Genomic DNA, 22,502 nt, shown 5'->3' on the forward strand with positions numbered 1-22,502 from the left:
GTGCGCGCCGTCCCGCCCGGCGCTGCCCCCGCCGCTCCCCCGGGGCCTCCCGCCGGCCGCGAGGCAAAGTCCGCCCCGGCGGGCGCTAAGGGCCGGGCCGAGCCGTGCCGGGCCGGGGCGGGGGCCGGAGGAGAGGCTTTGGCGCTGATTTGCATAAGGTATAATGCCTTATGGTGGCGGTCATGGCTTGGTAGAGCGCGGCCCGCGGCCCGCAGCAGCCGCGGCCGGGGCGGAGCGGGAGGAGGGAGGCGAGCGGAGCGGCGGGCGCGCCGCGGCCCCGGGAGGATGGTGTCCCAGCTGAGCGCCCTGCAACGGGAGCTGCTGGGCGCCCTGCTCAGCTCCGGGGCCACCAAGGAGGGGCTGATCCGCGCCCTGGAGGACATGGTGCCCGCCGCCGGCTTCGGCGTCAAGCTGGAGAGCCTTCCGCTGTCTCCCGGCGGGCCCCCCGACGGCAGGGCCGCGCTGCCGCCGCTGGCCAACGGGCACGGCAAGGGCAAGCTCTCGGGCGACGAGGGCTCCGAGGACGGCGACGACTTTGACACGCCGCAGATCCTCCGCGAGCTGCAGTCGCTCAACACGGAGGAGGCCGTGGAACAGCGGGCAGAGGTGGAGAGGATGATCAGGTACCGGCACCGGGCGCGCCCCGCGCCGCCGGGATCCGCCCGCGGGCGCTCGGCCCGACGGCCCCGGCTCCGAGCGCCCTGCCCGGGGGTCGCTCCCGGTGTGTCGGACCCGCTGAGGGCTCCCAGCGCTCCCTGCTCGGTGTGTCCCACCCCGTGGCAGCTCCCGGGGCTCCCTGCCCGCCCCGCGGTCGGTCCCGGTGGCGGCTCCCGGGGCTCCCTTGCCCGGCGCTCCCTTGTCCGGACCCCGCGGCGGAGGGCAGCGGGCAGGGAGAAGCCGGACCTGGCGGCCGCGTCCCCCCGCCCCGTCGGGGCTGCCCGTCCCCGGTCGCGGCGGGGCCGGGGCTGCAGGGGCTGTCGGGGCCGCGGGGGCTCGGACCGGCCGCCGGCTCCGTCCCTCCGCGCCGGCGGCTCAAACGTAAACCGCACCACGTGGAGCCCGGGGCGTTATTAATTTATTTCTATAAATCATCAACAGAAAGATACACAAAAGGCCGCGATCAGGGCGATCGGGCCGGCGGGTTATTCATTGCCGGGGTTGTAAAGCGGACGGGAGCGGGGAAGGAGGAGGGAACCCCCGACTACCGCGGCTCCGCTCCGGGCCATCCCGAGATGCGGCTCCGCTCCGAACCGAACCGAGCCGGGCAGGGCCGGGCCCGGCCGGGCCGAACGGGACAGCCCCGGGCTCGGCGGGCAGCGCTGCCCCGGCCCGTGGGGGCGGCACCGACCCCGCTCCGAAGCCCCGGGGAAGCGGCGCCGGTGTGAGCAGGTGGGAGCCCCGCGGGGCCGCCCCCGAGCGCGGCGGGCACAGCTCGGGGTCTGTCCGTGTGTCCCCTGCCGGGCGCTGCCGTTCCTGTCGCGATGCCCGGCGCGGTGCCCGGAGCGCGGCCCCGGTCCTGCCCGCCGTGTGTGCCCGTGCCCTCCGCCAGCCTGCGGAGCCCGGGGACGGCCCTGAGTCTTCCCCCGGCACCCCGGGATCTCGGCAGCGACGCGCTCCAGTCCTGCTCCGGTAGCAGCAGGTGCCCTTTGGGGACAGGGCAGTGCCACCCGTGCCCAGCCAGGCCGGGACCCTTCGGTGCCAAGGGGGCTCCTGCCAGGGAGGATCCATCGCGGGCCTCTCCCGATGGGCTCCCAGCCCTCCTGGTCGGCACGGAGCCCTGACCCCGGGGTGCTCCCTCCTGTCCCCAGTGTCCCCTTGCTGGCCACATCCACCCGCGGTGGTGCCCGGGTGGCCGGGGGTGCTGAGGAGGCTGAGCCCCGGGGTCCCTGTGCTCCCACAGGTGTTTCTGTGCAAAGTTTGCCTTGGGTGCAAACAAGAGCGGGCACATGTCCCTGAGGAGCCTTTGCAAAGAGCTCGTGTTTGCTCTGAGAGAGGCCTTTGTACTTGGAGAGGGAGCAGGTAGGGCAGCCGGGGGACAGCGACTGCAGCCCTGCTGGGGGCTGAGCCCCCTCTTCTCCAGCTCCCCTGGTGTCCCGACCCAGGGCAGGCTCACTCCCGGGCTGTTCCCACATCCCTGGGCTTGCTCAGGAGCCCTGCAGCTCCCTGGGACCGTGCTCTGGGCTTTGCTGCCCACCCACGGTGTGGTGGGTGCTGTGGGGCCACCCTGGGTGGTGGCACGGAGAGCCCAGCTCTGGGACAGACACCCCACGGCTCCCTGCCTGCCCCATCCCACCCACTCCTCGCTCAGGGAAATAATAATTCCCAGATCCCACCCGTGGGCTGGGGACTTTGGGAAGGCCACCAGCCCTGGGGACCCAGCAAAGCCACCCCGAGATGTGGGAAGTGCAGGCACGGCCGACTGATCCCTGCTGTGCAGGGAGATGCTGAGCAGGATGGCATTTCTGCAGGGAGCTGGGTTTATAATCCTTCTGTATAAATTCTTGGCATATTTCTCTGAGGATGTGGAGTGTATTTACCTGGTTTGGAGGCTGACAGAATGGGTGAGCTGGTCTGGGGATCCCTGGGAAGAGGAACAGGCTTTGCCCCCTGCCTGTGTGTGTGTGAGGCTGAATGGGGAAATGGCTCTTTCTCGGGCAGCATTGGCAGCCAGGCTTGGTGGGGCTAATTTTGTGCAAGAAAAACACCTTTCCATGGTTTAGGTGAGAAGGACCATGGAGCCAGGGCTATCAACTGGTTTTCCAGTATTAGAAAGCACTCCTGGGTTGGGTCGGGGTTTTGGTTTTGTTTGTAAGTAAAGTCCTGTTGAAGATTGGACAATTAATGTTTGTTTTATTTCATTTTGGTGACAGAATCAAAGAATAAGGGCTGGTGTTGACTCAAAAGGTTTTCCTCTCTGGCTTTTTAGGTTACCAAAAAAGAAAGGAAAAAAAAAAGAGGCCAAACAAACACTCAAAGTTTCATTTTGGGTCAAGTCCAAACATTTTGTTTAACATGAAACAAAATGTTTGGGTTTGGTTTCAGGTTGTTTAACCCTTTTGAATACGGTCAAGTTGATTCGTAAAGGAAAAATCACTTCTCAGAAATTAAGACCTGAGTAATTGTTTTGAAAGTGTAAGTGTGAAACCCGTTGGACATGTCAAGGTGAAGCCTTTTTAAAAATAATTAAATGGAGGGAAATTCCGTGACTTTTTTTATTAATTCTCAGATATTTTTCCAGCCAAAACATTGCCAAATTTTATGTGAATTTCAAAATCTCCTCTGTAGCCCCCAAGTCCCTCATTTGACATTTTCCAAGCCTGCTCTGATTCACTTGCTCTCAGTTTCACTCTGAGCAAACGCTGCCCTGGGCTGGGTTGCGAACCAAACCTCTCTTAGAAATGATAATGAGCTCTGTTTCATTAACTTGTTATTAATCAGTAATTAGTGGGATCAGTTGGGTGACATGAACTGCTGGTGACAAAGGTCTGCCCGGGCCCCTCAGCTGGGGCACGGCGGCGGCTTTGCCCGGTGCTGCTGGGCAGGACATTTTCTCCACATCCTTCTCCTCACCTCCCACCTTCTCCTGGGAACCCTCCCATGGACAGGACCCCCAAAATCAGCGGGGTTCCCCTGCCTGGGGCATGCAGGCTTGGGCACAGGCTCAGCGACTCCAGGAGGGCTCCGTGGCTCCTTCCCGGGTGTGACAAAGCCTGCTTGGCTCTGCTCCGGTGTTTTGGATCCAACCAGCTTTGTTTTCAAGCTACATTCAGGAGTAAAAGTAAGAAATCTCCTTGTTGGGCTTTTTTTGTTTGTTTTTTTTCCCTTCACTTGACAAGCTGAAGGATCCAAAGCAGGTGATGAATTGGGAAAGCAGTCGGACGGCCGTTCCAAGAGCGGCGTTGGGGCATCGCGTTATTGGTGTGCAGGACTGTGACCAGCTCTGGGCTCACACTGATTTTTCAGTGCTGAAAATGCTCCCTTCTAGCCCAGAATTAACCTTGGGGTCTTGGATACAGCACAGGTTCCTCTGCAGTCACACCAGGCATTCGATAGAGCCAAAGACCACGGACAGCATTTGGATTTTCAGCTGTAATTTTATTTGTTCTAAAATATATAGACCCTAATCAGCCGACTCTAAATCAGAGTCAGCTACCCCAAGGACAGTAAAATAGTGTGATTTGGAGAAGAGTCATTTACACCTGGATCCTACAGGAGCCAAATTCAAGTGTTTAATAATAATCGGGAATGACTCAAAATTTTCGGGGGTTTGGTTTCGATTTTGCGTCCGGGCACTCGTTGGGTTTGTGTGCCTGGTTTGACCTTGGCTTTTCAGCCTTTTGTGTAGGGTCAATGTGTGTGCAGCTGTGGGAACGAGGGAATAGGGTCCCTTTTAAGGGGATATTGAGATTTTGAGATCATTATCCCTGTGGGAATGGAAGGAAGAATCTCCACAGCAAGCGCGGCGGGTGGGGTTCGGCGGCAGTGCAGGGGTCCCTGCCAGCCGGGGACATGGGCACAGTGCAGGTGCTGCACCCTGAGCAGGGCAGGAAAAGCATCCCCAGCACTTCCCTTTCTTCATTAGGAGACCAGGATGGGCTCCCCATGCCCATCCATGTGCGTGTCCCACTGCCTGTGCGTATCTTCCATGGGAGAAACCGCGCCGAGCGGAAGGGCGGCAGCTCAGGGCCGGGCTGTGCTTCTCCATGGAGGGTCTGGAGGAGCCTTGCTGGCATTGATGGGACCTTGGTGTGTCCCATCAGGACACTGGGGTCCTCTCTGCTCCTCCCTCCCTGGGAGAACAGTCTGGCTGGCAACTCCCGGGGTGGGTGTGAGCCCCCATCCCACCACCCTGGGGTGGGACAGGGCTGTTTGGGAAAATACATACACTCTAAGGATCTTGTGTCCTTCTGAAACAGTAATAATAATAATAATAATAATAATAATGATGATGATGATGAAAGATTTCCATTATGGGGAGAAGCAAATACTGGGGGCTTTCACCTGGCAGCAGATATTAACCCTTGGTTTCCCTGCCCACAGCGAGGACCCGTGGCGGGCAGCGAAGATGATCAAGGGCTACATGCAGCAGCACAACATCCCCCAGAGGGAGGTGGTGGATGTCACCGGCCTCAACCAGTCCCACCTGTCCCAGCACCTGAACAAGGGCACCCCCATGAAGACCCAGAAGAGAGCTGCCCTGTACACGTGGTACGTCCGCAAGCAGCGGGAGATCCTCCGCCGTAAGTACCTGTGGGAACGTGGGGGGAGAGGGGGTCCCCGGGTCCCTGTCCTGCCCCTGGGCACCAGCACAGCCCCCAGACTCCAGCTGTGCAGCACCTCCCCAAAACAGTTTTCCAAGTAAAATTAATTTGAGGTGCAAGAAGTGTGGGTGAGAGCCTCTCTTGCTGGCAGGGTTCCCCCTGGCTCATCCGCACAGATGAATTTCTGGGTATTTGTATTTGTTAGAGCTGGGAAAGCAATTAATGATGGCTCACAATTAGGTGCCTTTCCCACCTTTGCACCTTTTCCTTGTTATTTTTCAGGCTGCTCATTTTTTTTTTCAACTAAGTGCAAAAAACGTAGAGAGAGAAAATTGAAAACCCCTGAGTTGCTGCTGTGTGTAGCAGGGTTTGGGGCAGTCTGTGCTGTTTAAAACACAGATTATTTTGAACAAGCACACAGACTATTCCTTTGTGCCCCTCTCCCACTCTTCCCTGCCCTGGGATCTGTCCCGTAGCTCTCGAAGCAGCCTTGAGTGGCACTGGCACCCCTCAGGAAAGGGCTCTGCCTCCCTCTTCCAAAAGGATGCAATATCCAGCAGAGGGGAAGTGCAGACAAGGGTTTAGCACCAAATACCATTGCTCTGAAAACACACCTTGAGACGTTAGAGCAAACAGAGCCTGCTCCAGCCTTGCCCTGTGTTTCCCCCCCCCGTCACGGGGGGAAAAGCCATTATAAAAAGAGGGAGAATTCCCCTGCAAAACTGGGAATAATAAAACCCTCCCATTAATCTGCCTTTACTGCCCTGGTGACAAGTGCCGGGGCTGGGGCGGCCGCCGAAGGTCACCTCTGGTGCTGCCCGCCCTGGGCACGGGGCTGGCGTCCCACCACGCTGGGAGGGGAGTGGGAGGGAGCAGTGGCTGAGCAGAGAGGGGCACCCTCTCGGGGGGCTTTGCAGCCGTCCTGCCCGGCTCCTTGCTTGGAAAAATCCTCCCGAAACAAGCGCAGGCTGGCAGGGGCCCTGCCCATGAATATGCATGGCCATAGCATGCCCTGCACATGCCTCCCCATTAAACAGGGGTGGCAGCAGGCTGGCCCCTTCCCGGGATGGGTGGCAGGGAGCCCCTGGCTGGCTCCAAAGCCTGCCGTGGGCTCGGGGTGCTGGGGAGGGGACACGGGGGGGCCCCCTCGGCGCGGGACGGTGGCTCCGAGCGGCGGCTACAGGCCAGCTCACGTCTGCTCCTTTCTCTTTCAGAGTTCAACCAGGCAGTCCAGGGTTGTGGAAATATGACAGACAAAGGCAGTCAGGATCAGCTGCTGTTTCTCTTTCCAGAGTTCAATCAGCAGAACCAGGGGGCTGCCCAGCTCGACGACGCCTGCTCTGAAACCCCCAGCAAGAAGATGCGGCGCAATCGGTTCAAGTGGGGGCCGGCCTCCCAGCAAATCTTGTACCAAGCCTACGAGCGCCAGAAGAACCCCAGCAAGGAGGAGAGGGAGACCCTGGTGGAGGAGTGCAACAGGTAATGGCTGCCCCACACACCTGGGCTGCCTCCCCTGCCCACAGCCTCAGCCTTCCTTCGGAAAGCCACAGGAAATGCCACAGGAGATGCCATGGGAGATGCCGTGCTCCCGGCTCACCACCCTGGCTCCCGGCTCGTGGCACAGCTTTGCCGAGCTGCCAGGCCTCTCCTTGCCATGTTTTCCCCCTCTGGGTGATGTCTGGGGCAGAGTGAGCTCCGTGCTTGGGCAGGGATGTGGTGGGGATGCTGCAAGGATGATACAGGGGATACCACAGGGATGCTGCAGCACTGTCAGAGGGAGCAGGGATGGCCTTTACAGTATGGCTGTAGCTGAAGAGAGCAGGTGGGCGTGCAGGGAGGGCTCAAACTCCCCCAGATTTTCTGTGTGCCGAGGCCCCTGCTTGCCCCCAGCAGCACCCTTGCTCCAACGTGTCCCTTGCCCTCGCAGGGCCGAGTGTCTGCAGCGAGGAGTGTCCCCCTCCAAGGCGCACGGGCTGGGCTCCAACCTGGTGACGGAGGTGCGGGTGTACAACTGGTTTGCCAACCGGCGCAAGGAGGAGGCTTTCCGCCAGAAACTGGCCATGGACGCCTACAGCTCGGGCCAGCCCCCACACAGCATGAACCTGCTGCTGTCCCACGGCTCCCCCCACCACAACCAGCCCAGCTCCTCCCCGCCCAGCAAAATGCCAGGTAAGCCCTGCCCAGGGTGCTGGGGGGGGATGGCAGAGCTGGGGGATGCCGTGTGTGCAGGGAGAGGATGCTCAGCCTGGTCCCGACGGTGATGGAGAGCAGCAACGTGCTGTCACTGCAGCGCTGCGGCCACACGGTGAGGGCTGGATTTCCGGGATAAATCGGTGTTTGCTTGATTGGTTTAACTCACGGCAGTTCTGTGTGAGCTCGGCTGGGCAGGGAGAGGCTGTGCCCAGCAGGGCAGGAGGAGCTGCCGTGCCTGCCGCGTTGTGCCAGTGCCAGTCCGTGGGATGAACCCGCTGTGGAGCCCTGGTTCTGGGGGCGCACAGGCAGTGCCCGAGGGAAGGAGTGGGGGCCAGGACAGGCTGCAGGACTCTGCAGCATCCCCGTGCCACAGTGGAGGGAGGTGGATGAAGAAAGTTGACCCCACCTCCTCCTCCTCACACCACGGTCCGGCCCCGCCGTGCCCAGGGCTGGGCAGAGCTGAGCAGACCCGCCGAAACCCCCCGGGGGATCGAGTGGGAGATAACGCCGTGGGGAGGGGGCTGCACGCCAGGGGGCTCATCAGGGCGGGCAGGGCGAGAGGCATTGTTGGGAGAACAATCCCCATTGTCCCTTACCTGCCCTCTGCAGCCCGCGGGTGGCACAGGGGGCTCGGTGATGGGGGCTCAGCGCGGGGACCGCGTCCCCATTGCCCCCCGTCCCCTCGGACACAGCCGCGGCCGGGGAGGCTGGAGCAGGCCACCTCCTGGAAATGCCCCTGCCTGCTGTAACGCGCACCCAGCTCGTCACAAAGGCGAATCCGAAGGAGCTTCTGGGGGGCACAGCTGTGCTGGGGACAGTCCCCGCGGGCAGGGCAGGGTGCCTGGGGACGTGCCGGCGGTGGCTGCGCACCGGCGCTCGGTGCCGGCAGCCCCCGAGCGGTACCCGGGGATGTGCTTGGGCAGCTCCCGGCCCGGGAGGAACCGGCAGCATCCCGGGGACCGGCCAGCGGTGACCAAAATGTGACCCTGCCCCAGGAATGCCCCGCACAATGGCGGGGACGGGCAGGACGTTTGCCCTGCTGTCACCGGCTGATTGCTTACAAGGTGCCCTACAAGCACATTGTCAGCAGAATCAGCTGTTTTCGGTGTCGCGGCGGGCTTTACAATGCCCCACCAGCATGCAGCCCCGCATTGTCACGGCGTTGTCCCCCGTGCATGCTTAATTGACAATTAAGCCGGGGCTTTGAACGAAGCCCGCTGCCTTTGATGTGCCCCCGGCCTGCCAGCGCACATGGGGCACCCCCCGAGAGCCTTTGTTTTCTTCTATTAGGGGACAGCAATTACTGTAACCGCGGGCATTTATCTCGGGGCTGGAGGGCCGTTAAGCCCCAGCCTTTCTTTTCCCGTCGGAGCGGTGCCAGCAGGGGCCGGCCGTGGCTATAGGGCCGCTGACAGCCCATCCCGAGGGGCTTTTCAGCAGGGCAGGAGTGATGGCCGCGGAGGAGAGCCCCTCCGGAGGGGTCAGGAGGGCTTGGCTGCGGGAATTTCTAGGCGGTCGGTGCTTGGATCCATCCTGAGGAGGAGAAGATGGGCATGGCAAGGGGCACCGTGGGGGTTTAGGGCTGATTTTGGGGACGGCAGGCGGGGATGGAGCTCAGCCATGGTTGCTTCAGGGCGCTGGGACCAAGCTGGGTGCGGGACCTTCCCAAAACACCACCGGGTGCATCTCTGCTGGAACCCCTCTGGAGATGTTTGGGGATCCCCTCCTGGTGGGGCACAGCCTGGCTGACCCCATGGTGGCTGTCCATGCTGGGATTTGAACTGTCCTTGCCCCGAGGTGGCGGCGTCTGGGCCGCTCAATGCCTTAACAGCTTAATGACAGCGCCGGGACACTGCCCCTGTCCCCGGCCGCCGCAGCCCCGGCAGGAAACGATGGGGCTGGAGCTCCGGGGCAGCTGCAAAGCCCTCCCGTGCCCGTGCACAAAGAGGGGTCGCCTCTCCTTGGGACATCAATGGGGTCTTGCAAAAGGGCCGAATGACAGCGGGGCAGGGATGAGAGCTGTAAAAGTCAAACATCCTCCGGCCTCTTCTCGGGGACCCATCTGTCAAGCCTCGAGCTGTAGTTTTTAACTATTTGGAGGTAAATACTTAAAGCCTTTCTATCTCGGAGGCTCCTCTCCGAGGCTGGACTTTTCCCTTACTCTGGGTTTTATCAGCGATCTTGGTTCCCTGTTTGATTTGAAGGTCACTCGGGGCTTTATCTCGGTGCCATGGCAGACTCTGGCTTATGCCATTTTTATCTTCAAGAGCCCCGAAGACAATCGGGGCATTGATGAGATTAGGGGAAGCACCGCCCGCCCCCCGAGCCCACCCTGCATACAAAGGGCCGCCCTCCCTGCAGAGCGCCGGCCCCGGGAGGCACAGCATCCCTGCATCCTGTTCTGGGGGGCACAGCATCCCTGCAGCCTGTTCTGGGGGGCACAGCATCCCTGCATCCTGTTCTGGGGGGCACAGCATCCCTGCAGTCTGTCCCGGGAGGCTGCACACCTGTGGTGTCATCCATCGATCCATCGATCCATCGATCCATCGATCCATCGATCCATCGATCCATCGATCCATCCCTCCATCCATCCATCCATCCATCCATCCATCCATCCATCCATCCATCCATCCATCCATCCATGCTCTGCAAACGTCAGATCAATATCTGAGCAATCACGTTTATTTACATATAGATATGTATATAGATATATATTAAAGTGCAGTACTTATATATATACATTTAGATATCTCTGTAGCTGGAGATAAACATAAAAATAACCCAGTGCCACCCCTGAGATTCTTCCTAAAACCCAAAGGGGTTTAACTTGCCTTTGGAAGAAGAGCCCATCAGCAACCCCTGGCTCTGGGGTGCCCTGGTTTGGACCTGGCTCCTTCCCCGTGGTCTGGGGGTGCTCTCTCTGACTGGGACCCCGTGCCAGTGGCTGTAATATTTTACTGTCAGGGACATTGTGGGGCTGGCTGGGTACAGTGCACTGTTAGGAGCTTTTCCCTGGTTTATGGGGGTAATTAGAACTTTATGACAGCAGCGAAATGGGAGGGTCTAGTCCCCATAAACGGGTTTATAATGGATATAAACTATGCACCTCTGTAACTGAGCAAGATTAACACTTTAGGGACAATTTGAGTGGCAGCCCCAAAATCAGAGGTGCCTTCGGTGCTGCCTGGACCTGACTTTTGGGAGGGTGAAGTTGTCCCATCAGCGACCTGGCTGTCCATAGTGTCAATGGGCGAAGCATCACTGAGCCCAAAAGTTGCACTTGGCTTTTCTCACCCTGTTTTCACACCCTGGTCCATGCTGGTGGCTGCATCCTGGAGGGTCAGGCAGGGCCAGAGCTGCATCCTCTCCACCACCAGATCACCAGTGAATTTTTGGGGTCTCTTTTGGGGTTGGGCATTGCTGGTGATGTGCAGGACGTTGGTGAAGGTCTGGGCAGAAGTGCAGAGCTGGGGGAAGGGGCAGGCACTGGAGGTTGGGATGTGCTGTGGCACAGTGGCAGCAGGGCTCCTGCTGCATGGGAATGACAGAAGTACAATGAGGGTTTTTAAAATACAATTTATGAATATCAAACTTGACTTAAAGCAGAACCAGACTGCCTCCCTGCTGGTGCCTGCCAAAGGCACGGGCCTGGTGTGTTCTGAGGAAATGGCACAAGGCTGTGATGAGAAATAAAGAGACTGATCCTTGCCCCACACTCCCTCCACCACCCCCTGCCCCCCAAGGCGAGTCAGGAGGATGAGTGTGGCACCCCAGAGAAGTCAGGAGGTGCTGTGGGTGCACAGGACCCCCTGCCCTGGGGCTGTCACTCTGCTGTCCCCGTCCATGGCTGGAACAGGGTTAAGGCTACGGGAGCCAGACCCTGCGGCTGGTCTGGGGCAGGGGAGGGCAGTAAAACCTTTCACAGGCTGTGCAGCTCAGGGGCCACACAATGGCCCGTCCCATAAACAGACTTTTATATTATGGCTGTAGCTCCAGTTAAAAAAAAGCCTTGAGGAGGGAGGGCTCCACGGCCAGACCCATTCCCGGTGATCCCATCCAGGCTCCAGGGAAGAGACTGAGGGGGAATAAATCCCTTTGCACAAGGGCTGCTTCCAGCTGTGGAGGCACAGCAGAGCAGCAGGAGAACCCTTGTGCCGGGCTCTGCTGCCTGGCTGAGCCCAGCTCATAAAGCCTGGATGCCAAAGCTCCTGAGGATCCTTCAGTCCTGGAGCCTTCACCTCTCTGGGGAGCTCCCAGAGGCTGTGCTGCCAGGGCAGGGCTGCATCCCAGGGTTCAGTGGCTGAGGGAGCCCTGGGAGCTCAGAGGAAAGGCACCCCCATCCCCAGGGAGCTCTGTGAGTTCCAGCAGTGACAGCAGCAGCAATGCCTTGTGGTGATATTAACGATCTGATCTGCCCAAATGCAGCCCAGCCCTGGGGACACGTAAATAATAACAGCCCTCCCACTGTGGGGATGGGGAAAGCCCAGTGAGGATGGATGGGAGCCATGGCAGGAGGCTTCTGCCTGCCCAGCAAGTGGCTTCTGAGCAGGGGCCTTGGTGGGGCAGCAGTGACACCGCTGTCACCGGCCCCAGAGCCCAGCCTGGCTCTCCTGGGGAGAGCTAATCTTCATCAAGACTCTTCATCAAGACACAGAGCCTTCAGTGGTTTTATCTAGAGACCCAAAATCTCAGTCCCCAGCCTATCTGGGAATCCTGGCGCTGGTTATTGTTCCTCAAACAATCAAAGTCTTGTCCTTGGGGCTGCAAGGGAGAGCTCCAAAACCAGCACTTAACCTCTTGTGCGTGTTAAAGCCAACTTCACAGCTTTGGGTGGCTTGGCTGACGAGGTACCACCCCCTCAGCTGCATGGGGCATGATTTTGCATTTAAAATGGACTTTTTTGTTGTTCTTACTGAGCCCAGAAGAGCCCGAAGACAGCAGAAACTCTGATTTCCTTTGCCAGAGGAGCCGTCTGCGCCCTGGTCTATCTCTGGGATCACGCCCAGAAGAAAGGGCTTTGTTTTATCTGCCCTGCCATTGTTGAGCAGCCGGGATCCCAGCCCGGAGTGAAGCACCCTCTGCAGGGCCGGGGCCGCGGCAGGAATGCGTGTGACAGTGCCCGGGTTGGGTAATGTTTACCCTGTTCACGGCAGGGACGTCCACTCGGGCAAATATCCACCTGCCAGAGGACATTCTTTTATTATCAGGGATAAAGGGGTTTGCTGGGAAATCATCAGGAACCAGACATGGGGAGGAGATTCCTATCTGTGGGTCGTGTTTAACCAGCTGATGGGGGAAATTCGGAGGTGATTAGGAGGGACTGTGTTGTGGTTTTGGTGGAGGCTGTGGCTGGGTCTGGGCTCGGGCAGATGCTTTTGGAGCTGGGGGAAAGCTCCTGGACTCCAGTTCTGGTTTCCTTGCTTTTCCTTGGTTCAAAGATTGATTTTAGAGCTGCCCTCAGAGCATCCTTCACGGGCTGAGGCTCCCCTGAGATGGGCACTCTGTCCCCAGTGTCCTTGTGCAGTGGCCAGGGGTGCTGGCAAGGTGGGCTTTGCCACCGTGGGATCTTTCCCCAGGAGAGCCGTGGTTTGTCTGTCCATCCTCCATCCCTTCCATCCCAGTGCAGTTCCCCAAACCTGGCTGGGAGCACAGCTCCTGCTAATAAATGGCTTCTCACCGTAGCTGTCAGGGCAGCCCTGTAAAAGCCACTTTTGTTTGCCGTGGGTTTTCCTCAGTTAATTATTTGTGATCTGTGGATGCCTTTCCATGGCACATGGCTGATCATATGGCTATCAGTGTGGGGTGCTTTAGCCAAATTAAATCTATTTCTAGAGAAGACCTGTGCTGGGGCCAGGTTTCCCCCAGGGCAGGGGAGGCTGGGGTCTGCTCTGGGGGTTGCAGTGTGTCTGGTCCCTGTGCCTCGCTGCAGTGCCCTGTTAATCATACACCTGTGGAGAGGTCTCGAGGGGGAATGGATGCAGGAGGGCTGAGAAAACAGTGGGAGCTGTGGATGGGGGAGCTGGGGATGGCTGTGGGGAGCAGGGAGAACCTCAGAGGGGTCAGGGGGGTGCAGGGTGACCCCTCACAGTGCAGGGTCCCCAGGCCAGTGTCCAAGAGCCACGGCAGGAGTTTGCAGGATGGCTGGGACCTGTGCAAATGGAAACTCGAGGGCAGCAGGTGGGTGTGGGGCTCCTTCCCCCCGTGGCATTGGGCGGTGTGGGATTGCAGCTCCAGCCAGAAACTCCTCACAGTGACTCCAGGAGATGGGGCCAGGGACAGGCTGGGAAGGCTGCTGGAGGAAGGGACACCCTTTCCCTGTTTGTCACTCATGGGTGGCACTTAGGAGCAGGCACACATCTGCATCCTTGTGCCACACAACGTGTGGGGGGCTCTGGCGGGCTCAGCACCACCTGGCACACCTGTGTGGTGCCGTGGGTGATGCCAAGGGGCTCAGCATCACCTGGCACACCTGTGTGGTGCTGTGGGTGATGCCAAGGGGCTCAGCATCACCTGGCACACCTCTGTGGTGCCGTGGGTGATGCCAAGGCTGGCATGTTCTGCAGGGCTCTGCGGGCACACCTGGCACAGCTGTGTGGTGCTGTGGGTGATGCCAAGGCTGGCATGTTTTGCAGTGCTCCAAGGGCACACCTGGCACAGCTGTGTGGTGCCGTGGGTGATGCCAAGGCTGGCATGTCTTGCAGGGGTGCGGTACAGCCAGGCGAGCGGCGAGGCGGCGTCCTCGGGGGCCATCAGCCACCACGGCGGCGCTGCCATGGTCACCACCAGCCAGGCTGTCCTGCAGCAGGTCTCCCCGGCCAGCCTGGACCCGGGCCACGGTTTGCTCTCTCCCGAAGGTAAAATGGTGAGTACACCTGGCCCATTGTGGCAGAGCTGATAAGATAAGAGGGCCCAGCGGGCAGAGCAAACACGCTTTCCCCCCCGTTTCACACGCGGCCGGGCTGAACAATGGGGCATTGTGGGGGACCAGGGTGCCACTGTCCCCACCTCCGGGGCTGTGGGACACGGAGTGTGCTCGGGGTGGATCTGCCAGAGCCCGGGTTCATTGATCGCAGGCTGAGGGCGCTGGGTGGATCTCTGTTTGCTTTCCCCTGCCCGTGACATGGTATCGATGAAATACTCATTCATCAGTCTTTCCTGAAGCCCTCCCAAGTCTGGGAAGAGCTTTCCCAGCGAGCAGGGACCTCCCTGTCCCAGGGGATTGAAGCTGCTCATGCTGGCTCAGGCCCCACAGCTCCTGCCTCTCCCCCTCCCCTTTGCCATGTCCTTGGGGCTCGGCTGGGCAGAGCTGTCAGTGTCAGCCTGGCAGGAGTGGGGATGGGGACATCAGCATCCCTGTGGTGCTGGACATGTCCCCATGCTGGTGCTGCAGGGCCATGGCAGGGCCACTGCCACTCAGGGGGCCCCTTCCTGGTGCAAAGCCCCTGGAGGGGTGGGTGAAGGAGCAGGGCAAAGAGGGGGTGCAGGGGTTCAGGCCAGGATGGGTTGGGATGGCAGAGCACAGCCCGTCCCTGGAGCAGGCTGGCAGAGGTTTGCCTGCAGCTGCTGCTTTTCCGGGAGCTTTTTTCCGGCTGAAATCGAAAGTCAAACATGGCACTGGGTGACGGGGCCAAGCCGGTTCTTCCCCGGTTTTCACTTCCATTTTCATAGGGTTGTGCCTCCTGGGCCATCCTGTCTGTCTCCTGGTGAAGCTGGGTGGCCCTGGAGGGGCTCACTGTCCCCTCCCTCAGCTATGGCACCGTTTCTTTGTGCCTTTCCTCCTGGCTGGAGAGGGTCTCTGTGCAGCCCCTCGGGCTCTGGCGCTCACCCTGCAGAGCCAAACGTCCCCTGCCAAGCTGGGGGGACATTGCAGAGAGACACCCCAGCCCCCCCCAGCCCACTGCCTCTGCCCCAGCACGCCCAGCTCACCTCAGGGTGTGTTGAGCCTCATAACCCTCAGCCTGGAAGCCATAAAATGAGTCAGGGATAAAGGCAGCAGCAGCAGCAGCAGCACTGCATGCCCAGGGTGGGGGTCCCCGAGGACCAGGCAATGCCAGCACCCCCTGCCAGCTCCTGGGACCAGGGCAGAGACCCCAGAAGGGGCTGGGCAGCACGGGAGGAGGAAAGGGAGCAGATTAAACTGGGAAAAGGCACTCAGTGAGGTGCAGCAGAAGAGCCCTGCTGAGTTCTCCCCAAGGCACAGACGCTGCCCAGCGCCGTGGGGACCCTGCGGGACCGCGGCTCTGCCAGCTTATCTCTCATCTCCAGGCAGGGCTAGCTGGTGCTTGCAAGTGATTTAATAGAAATATGCTGTAGGCTGTGGTTTCTAGTAAGTAAACATGTGCCTTTAATGCCCCACATGAAACAAGGAGCTGCCAAGGAAGTTGCTGCATCTTTCAGGAAAGAGCGTTACTGAGGCTCCAGAAATCTCTCGTGGCTCACTCTTTCCTGCTCCCGTGTTAGCCTCAGCTGTGTCAGTGCCAGAGGGTCTGCCCTGAGGGTCCAGTGCCCGGAGGGTCTTTTCCAGTCATGCACAATCCAGGTGCAGTGCTCTGGGGCTAAACAGCCCGTGAGAGGAGCCGGGGCTGTGGGCGAGCGGCGTGTGCTTGCCGGGAGCTGTTTGACTTGTGCAGCCGAGTGTGGTGTAACCCGGCCTTGAAGGGACTTTGAAAGTGGAAAATACCGGATCAGGAAATGTGAGTCACTCCCGGGCTTTGGAATTTATTGATGGATTTGTTTCAATTGCTATCTCCAGCTCACATGTGCAAAATAAACAAGGTGCTCGGAATGGTGTCCAGAAATGTCACCTGAAGGGCTGCAGGGATGGCTCTTGGCTGGGATTGGGGTCACCCAGTGCACAAGGGCTAACAACAGGAATTGGGGGAAGGTGCAGCAATTAAAGAAATAAGGCACTTACATGTCCTGGGGAGCAGCTCCAGTGCTGGCAGCACATGCCAAGTGCCTTTGTCTAAACTTTGGCCCGAAACCTCTGGCTCTGGCTGTGCACACCCACCCTGTCTCACCGGTATCCTGCCAGATTGGTGACTAAGATCATCACCACGATGCCCTTTTAATCTGCCTTCTGTCATTTTTCTTCACTTTCCTGAGTTTAGAGGTCCCACTTTCCCCTGCAAGCAGGGTGGTTAGAAGTTAATGAGTGTTGAGAGCCCTCAGCTGTCCCCGTGGGCTGGAGCTTGGACTCGGGGTACAGATCAGCCAAGGCTTGGGATGTGCCGTGTTCCAGCGCCATGCTCCAGTGCAGCTGGAAGCCAGTGCCAGCAAAGGAGGGGGCTGGGGGCTGCCCGTGGCTGTGCCCTGACTGTGCCTGTCCTGCCTGGCAGATCTCGGTGTCGGGGGGCGGGCTGCCCCCGGTCAGCACCCTGACCAACATCCACAGCCTGTCCCACCACAACCCGCAGCAGTCCCAGAACCTCATCATGACGCCGCTCTCGGGGGTCATGGCCATCGCCCAGAGTGAGTGCACCCCGAGCTCCCCTCCCTGCCCTGCCCTGCCCTGGCAGGGGTGACACTGCCTGCCCCTGCTGACACCCCGCTCTGCTCTCTCCCTGCTCCCAGGTCTGAACACCTCGCAGGCTCAGAGTGTCCCCGTCATCAACAGCGTGGCCGGCAGCCTGGCAGCCCTGCAGCCCGTGCAGTTCTCCCAGCAGCTGCACAGCCCGCACCAGCAGCCCCTGATGCAGCAGTCCCCGGGCCACATGGCACAGCAGCCCTTCATGGCCACCGTCACCCAGCTGCAGAACTCACACAGTAAGGCCTGGGGGAGCTGCAAAGGGCCCCTGCATGAATTCAGATGGGAAATCAGCCTGTGCTCTCCTCCTGCTCTGCCCTTGCTGCTGTCCCTCTCTCGTGGTTCCAGCCCATGGCATGCCCAGCAGTGCAGGCTGGTCACATCCTGCCTCATCCCTTCCTCCCTCTGGTCCAGCCACAGCCCCTCAGTCCCCATGGCTTTCTGGGGGTGAGCAGCTGCCTGAGGATGCAGTAGCTTGGAGGGAAGTGGTGGGCTCTTCCCCTGGCTTGTTTTATCCCATCCCCGTCTCCCTGCTGCCCATTCCCATCCCCGGATGCGCCGTGGTGAGGGCTGGGGTGGCTTTTCCCTGACCTGTGTCCCTCCTGTCCGCAGTGTACACACACAAGCAGGAGCCCCCCCAGTATTCCCACACCTCGCGCTTCCCCTCGGCCATGGTGGTGACGGACACCAGCAGCATCAGCACACTCACCAACATGTCTTCCAGCAAGCAGGTAATGGTCCAGGGGGCTGGCAGGGGGGGCACGGGCTGGGCTGTGAGCCTGGAGTGCAGCTTTTGCCCCTCTGGATGTGGAGGTGGGAGTAGCAGAGAGCCCGTCCTGCTGCCTGTGCTGCACTCCTGTGGGGAGCTGAGGGTGAGAGCCCCATTGCAGCCCTTTTGAGGGTTCCAGAACACCTGCTTGCAGGTGGTGGGGTGGGATTTGGGTGGTTTTGGCTCACACTTGGTGGTACCAGGCAGGCCCTGCTCATCCCCGGGGCAGCCCTATGAGAGTGGGAGCATCCTGCTGGGGCTGAGGAGGTAGAACCAAGCAGGATCTGCTGCCCGTGTCCAGGGGGATCAACCCTGGCTGGAGTCAAGTGGAGTCCAAGGCTCCCCAGCTTCCCCCAGCCCATAAACCTTTATCATCTGCCCACTGCAGGTGTAAGACCAGACTTATCCTGGTTCAAATCAGGTGTGTGAGGTTTTCCTTAGACAATAGTCCCTTTCTGAGAGCCAGCTCTGGGGACTGTGGGAAATATGTGGCCCTTATTGATCGCTAGATAAATAAGAGAGAGCCTTGAACTTGCATTCAGATAAACTTTCTTCCCGAGGTTTGACAGGGGACAGGGAAAAAATGTCTGCAATGACCACAGAGTAAATACAGCGTGGGATTGCTGAGAGACCCCCCCAGCATGGCCGTGGGATCCTTGTCGGGGGTGGAGGAAGGGGCTGGGGCTGCAAAGGGGAGACCTGGGGGGTTTGGGGTGCTTGGGAATGGGTCAGGAACGCCTGCCCCCCGGGGATGCCACAGTGGGCAGGTCTCAGGGTGAGCATTGAGGCACGGCCGCCCCCCGAGCTCCATTTCCTCCGTGCGGCGTTATCGGCCCATCTGCTGCGCGCTCAGCCCGAACTGCCCGGGTTAATGGAGCTCTGCTGCCTTTGATGCCGGGCTGGCCGCGGCAGCCCCGGGACACAGGAAATGTCCCTGGCAGGGGGATAGAGCCCGGCCATCCCCGCTGCCCGCCGGCCCTGCGATCAGCCTACCCTGACCAGCGCTGGGGCTCCCGGCCCTTTCTGCCTCCATCGCCTTCCTGCGCTTTAATTCAAGCCGGAGGAGGGGTCAGGGCTCAGGAGGGGGATATGGGGCCAGGACCCCTCACCTGCTGTGGTGAAGGGGCACCCACCCCCCCCATTACCCCCAATACATGAAAAACATCCTGCAAGCACCGAGGCAGGATGTGACCTGTCTCCAACACAAATCCTCCCAGCCCCCAGGGTCTCTTTTCCTGACAACCATTCTGTGCCCAAGCTACTGCTGGAAAAACTTATCTTTGGGCATGGATTTCTTTCCTGGTGCTCAGCACTTTCATTAGCCAGAGGTGAATGAAGTGTGACAGATGCATCATAGGGGCCCTATAAATGCTGCTCACCACACAAATACCTGAATATTTTTGGTGATTTGGGTTTCTATCATTGATTGGGGCTGCCAGAGGCTATGCCCTGGCTCCTCCACACTTTTTCTTGGCGTAAGGCAGGCAGTCCCCACCAGACCCCCAAACCAGTTCCGTGGTGGAGGTGGCTGCTCCAGGTCCTGCCAGGGGGATGGAGCTGGAGGGAGGTCCCTGCTCACCTCCAGCTCTCCCCTCGCTTGCTGTGGGTCCCTTATCAGATGTTGCTGTTAGACCTGGAAGGGGCAAATACCTCGCTGTTCCTTTGACAACGCTTGAGGCCGAGGCACCACGTTTATGACGTTGGCAAACACCTGATAGCCAGGGCCAGTCCCTAATGACATGTCACGGGAGGCTCCTGGCGTCTCCTTATCTCCGCCCGATGATGTTTGCTGTGCGCTCCCGCCCGCAAGGTCACCCCGCCCCTGCCCCCCGCCCGCCGGGGACCGGGGGGACCCCCGGCATGGAGAGGGGTGGGGAAGGGGGCTCTGCAGTGGGGCGGATGTGGCACGGGGGGGCTCTGTCCCGGGAGATGAGAGCGCTGCTGTGGACAGCCGTGAGCCCCCGGCGTCGCTCCCACCGCAGCCGAGCTCAGCCTCATGCCTGGCTGCTCCCGGGCTGCCTGGCACAGCCTGGGCACTAACAGGACCCTTTTTAGTATTGGTGGTTTTGGGAGGGGGTGGCAATAGCCGGCTGAGAAAGTATTTTCCCACTGCCTCCCCCACAGGGGTGCCGGGGAGGGCTCGGGGCTGAACAGGGCAGCACCAAGGTGGTCACGGAGCAGCGCAGGAGGTGATGCAGGGGGTGATGCAGGGGGTGATGCAGGAGATGCAGGAGGAGATGCAGGGGGTGATGCAGGAGGTGATGCAGGAGGTGATGCAGGGGGTGATGCAGGAGGTGATGCAGGGGGTGATGCAGGAGGTGATGCAGGGGGTGATGCCTCCAAATGCTTTGCGGCGCTGCCTCCTCCTCCCGGCGCCGCTCACTGTGCTGCTCTCTCTCCCTCCCCAGTGTCCCCTGCAAGCCTGGTGATGCTCCACACCTCGCTGCTTTCGCACGTAGCAACGGGATCTTCTTTTCCACACCATCCCGCCGGCGAGCTGCGCTCACAGCCCGGGAGCCGCCTGCCGGAGCGCAGCCCAGCAGCGAGGAGCCCGACCCGGAGCCGGGCTCGGGGCTCTCCCGGGGCTCTCCCGGGGCTCTCCCGGGGCTCTCCCGGCTCCTGCCCGCAGCCCAGCCGGGACCTGCCTCTCCATCCCTCCACGCAGTGTTTCCAAGACGTGTCTTGGGGATTGTTTTGCTGAAGTATTTGCCTTCCGAGAGGCTCTCCCGAGGAACAAGGCACGAGCTGTGCTGGGAACTGGCAGAAGGGGAAGATGGATCGTGTTTAAGTTATACTCCTCCACGCGGACTGAGAGGGACAGGGGTCTGTTACTTGGCGTTTGGAGGGAGGAACTGCATGTGTTGTTGAACTGAGCCAATTAAACTGTAAATATAGGTACAGTCTGCTCCATCCTCCCCCCTCCCCACTCCTATACACAGAGATTTATATAAAAAAGAAGTAAATTTTGTCCAATGGATGTAAACTACTGTAATTAAGTGCAATTCCCCCATCTGTATATATTGGTCCTGAATATCATCTTTTTGCTTTTTTTTTTTTTTTTTTTTTTTTTTTATGGTAAAGGTCAGAGCTGAGGATGGTTTTGGTTTTGTATTTCTCTTTTTTCCTTTAAATGAGTTAATTCCAGTCCTGGGGCTGGCAAGGACCCTGGTCAGGCAGCACTGGGCTCTGCTGAGCAGGAGGACAGGCAGACAGTGTCCCCTGCACGGTGACATCCCACGTGAAGGAAGGGCACAGGGCCAGCTGAGCGGAGCCCTGGCAGGACCTGGATGATCCATGTGGGGACAGCTGCGACTGTGAATTAACCTCAATGGACTGCCCTGCTTTTGGGGACTCTGAGGTGGGCTCTGGTGGGGTGAGGAGCACATCCAGCTGCTGGGAAGTGTCAGCAGCTTCCAGGTGAGCCTGGAGCATTTGCTGCCACAGAGTGAATGAGGCCACACGGAATTCTGATGGGATCTGCCCCGGATGGGTTCACAGACTCTCCCTTTTTTCCTCCCTCAGGGCACAGAAGGGGTTGGGTGCCCGGTCTCTGCCCCATCTCCTGCCCAGTGAATGGCCAGTACAGGTGGCTTCTTTCCACCTTCAGCAGTTGATGATGAACCTGGTTGGCTCCACCCTTAGCAGTGCACAGGGTGCTCTGGTCCTGGTGCCCTGGATTGAAGGATGGATGGATGGACAGATGGATGGATGGAGTATGGGCTGTGGTGTGAACGCTCCAGCTGCTGCCCTGTCTCAGCTGGCACCAGCTCCTGCATGGAAAGCTCTGCAGAAACATCTCCAGCTTGTGAATGATCCCAACTCTGTGGTGAGGGCATGTCCAGCCCCTCAGGTACCCACTGAGGACACACAGCAGAGCCCTGGAGGAGTTTGGGTGCCCAGGTCCAATCTCCCAAAGCTGTGGAAGCTGTTAAAAGCATCATCTGTGAGACACGAGCTCCTCTGTACCTGCTCCCCTCTGTAAATGGATCCAGTGCTCCCCAGCTGTGCTGATTTTTCATGAACTTTGTGGCATGTGCCAGCTGCTGAGAGGGATTTCGAGGGGTGGAAAGCAGCAGAGGTGCCCATGGACAGATAGCCATGCTAAGGAGAGCACTGGATGCTCTCTTTGGGCTGACAAGGGCTCTTTGACTCAGTGTCTGCACAGCAGGACCCTCGCCCTGGCTGGGACTGACCCACTGGAGCTGCCCACTGGTGAATGTCATCAGGAATTTGGAGACCAATACTCACAATTACATTTAATTTAATGTATACCATAATTAAACACCATTTCTTCTGAGCCCTTGCTGCTGCGTGGTCTGTGAACTCCACAGTGACCATCTGTGGTGGTTTGGCAGAGGGGGGCTGCCAGGGACATGGGCTGGTGGCACATCCGTCCTGCTGTCCCTTGCAATGACCATTTCATTTATACTTACCTGCATGTGGGCAGCCCAGGGTGCACCCCAGGAGGCTTTTGGAGGTGGGGACACCGATGTCCTCACGCTCCCAATGCTGCCCTCATGATGCTGCCCTTGGCCCAGCAGTGCTCCCTCATCCCTGCTGGCTTTAGCAGCCCAGTGCTAAGCAAAGCAATTGGGAAATGAGGAGGGGAGTGCCAAAGCCAAGCCCCATGGGATGGGGGTGCTCCAGGGGGAGGTGGCAGGGTGTGCTCCAGGGCTGGAGAGCTTTTGAAGGGCCTTGATTGTGAAGAGCTAACAGAGCTGAGTGACTCTGAGCACAGCAGTGGAAAAGGGTG

At 59.5% G+C, this 22,502-nt stretch overlaps 1 protein-coding gene across 2 annotated transcripts; it reads left to right on the plus strand.

The window, feature by feature from the left end:
* The first annotated feature begins 247 nt into the window (after positions 1-247).
* Positions 248-22,046, plus strand: HNF1B (HNF1 homeobox B). Of its 2 annotated transcripts, none has more exons than XM_050981951.1 (9): positions 248-623; positions 5,041-5,240; positions 6,476-6,740; positions 7,189-7,430; positions 14,156-14,316; positions 16,793-16,925; positions 17,028-17,219; positions 17,593-17,711; positions 20,158-22,046. In XM_050981951.1, the coding sequence occupies exons 1-9, from the start codon at positions 286-288 to the stop codon at positions 20,176-20,178; spliced, it is 1,671 nt and encodes a 556-aa protein (XP_050837908.1). In that variant the 5' UTR covers positions 248-285; the 3' UTR covers positions 20,179-22,046. The 2 variants fall into 2 exon arrangements, with proteins under 2 accessions (XP_050837908.1, XP_050837909.1); XM_050981952.1 differs by having other exon boundaries at positions 250-623; positions 6,554-6,740.
* Positions 22,047-22,502: the final 456 nt, after the last annotated feature.

This window comes from Serinus canaria, chromosome 19 (genome assembly GCF_022539315.1).
Source record: "Serinus canaria isolate serCan28SL12 chromosome 19, serCan2020, whole genome shotgun sequence".
NCBI lineage: Eukaryota > Metazoa > Chordata > Aves > Passeriformes > Fringillidae > Serinus > Serinus canaria.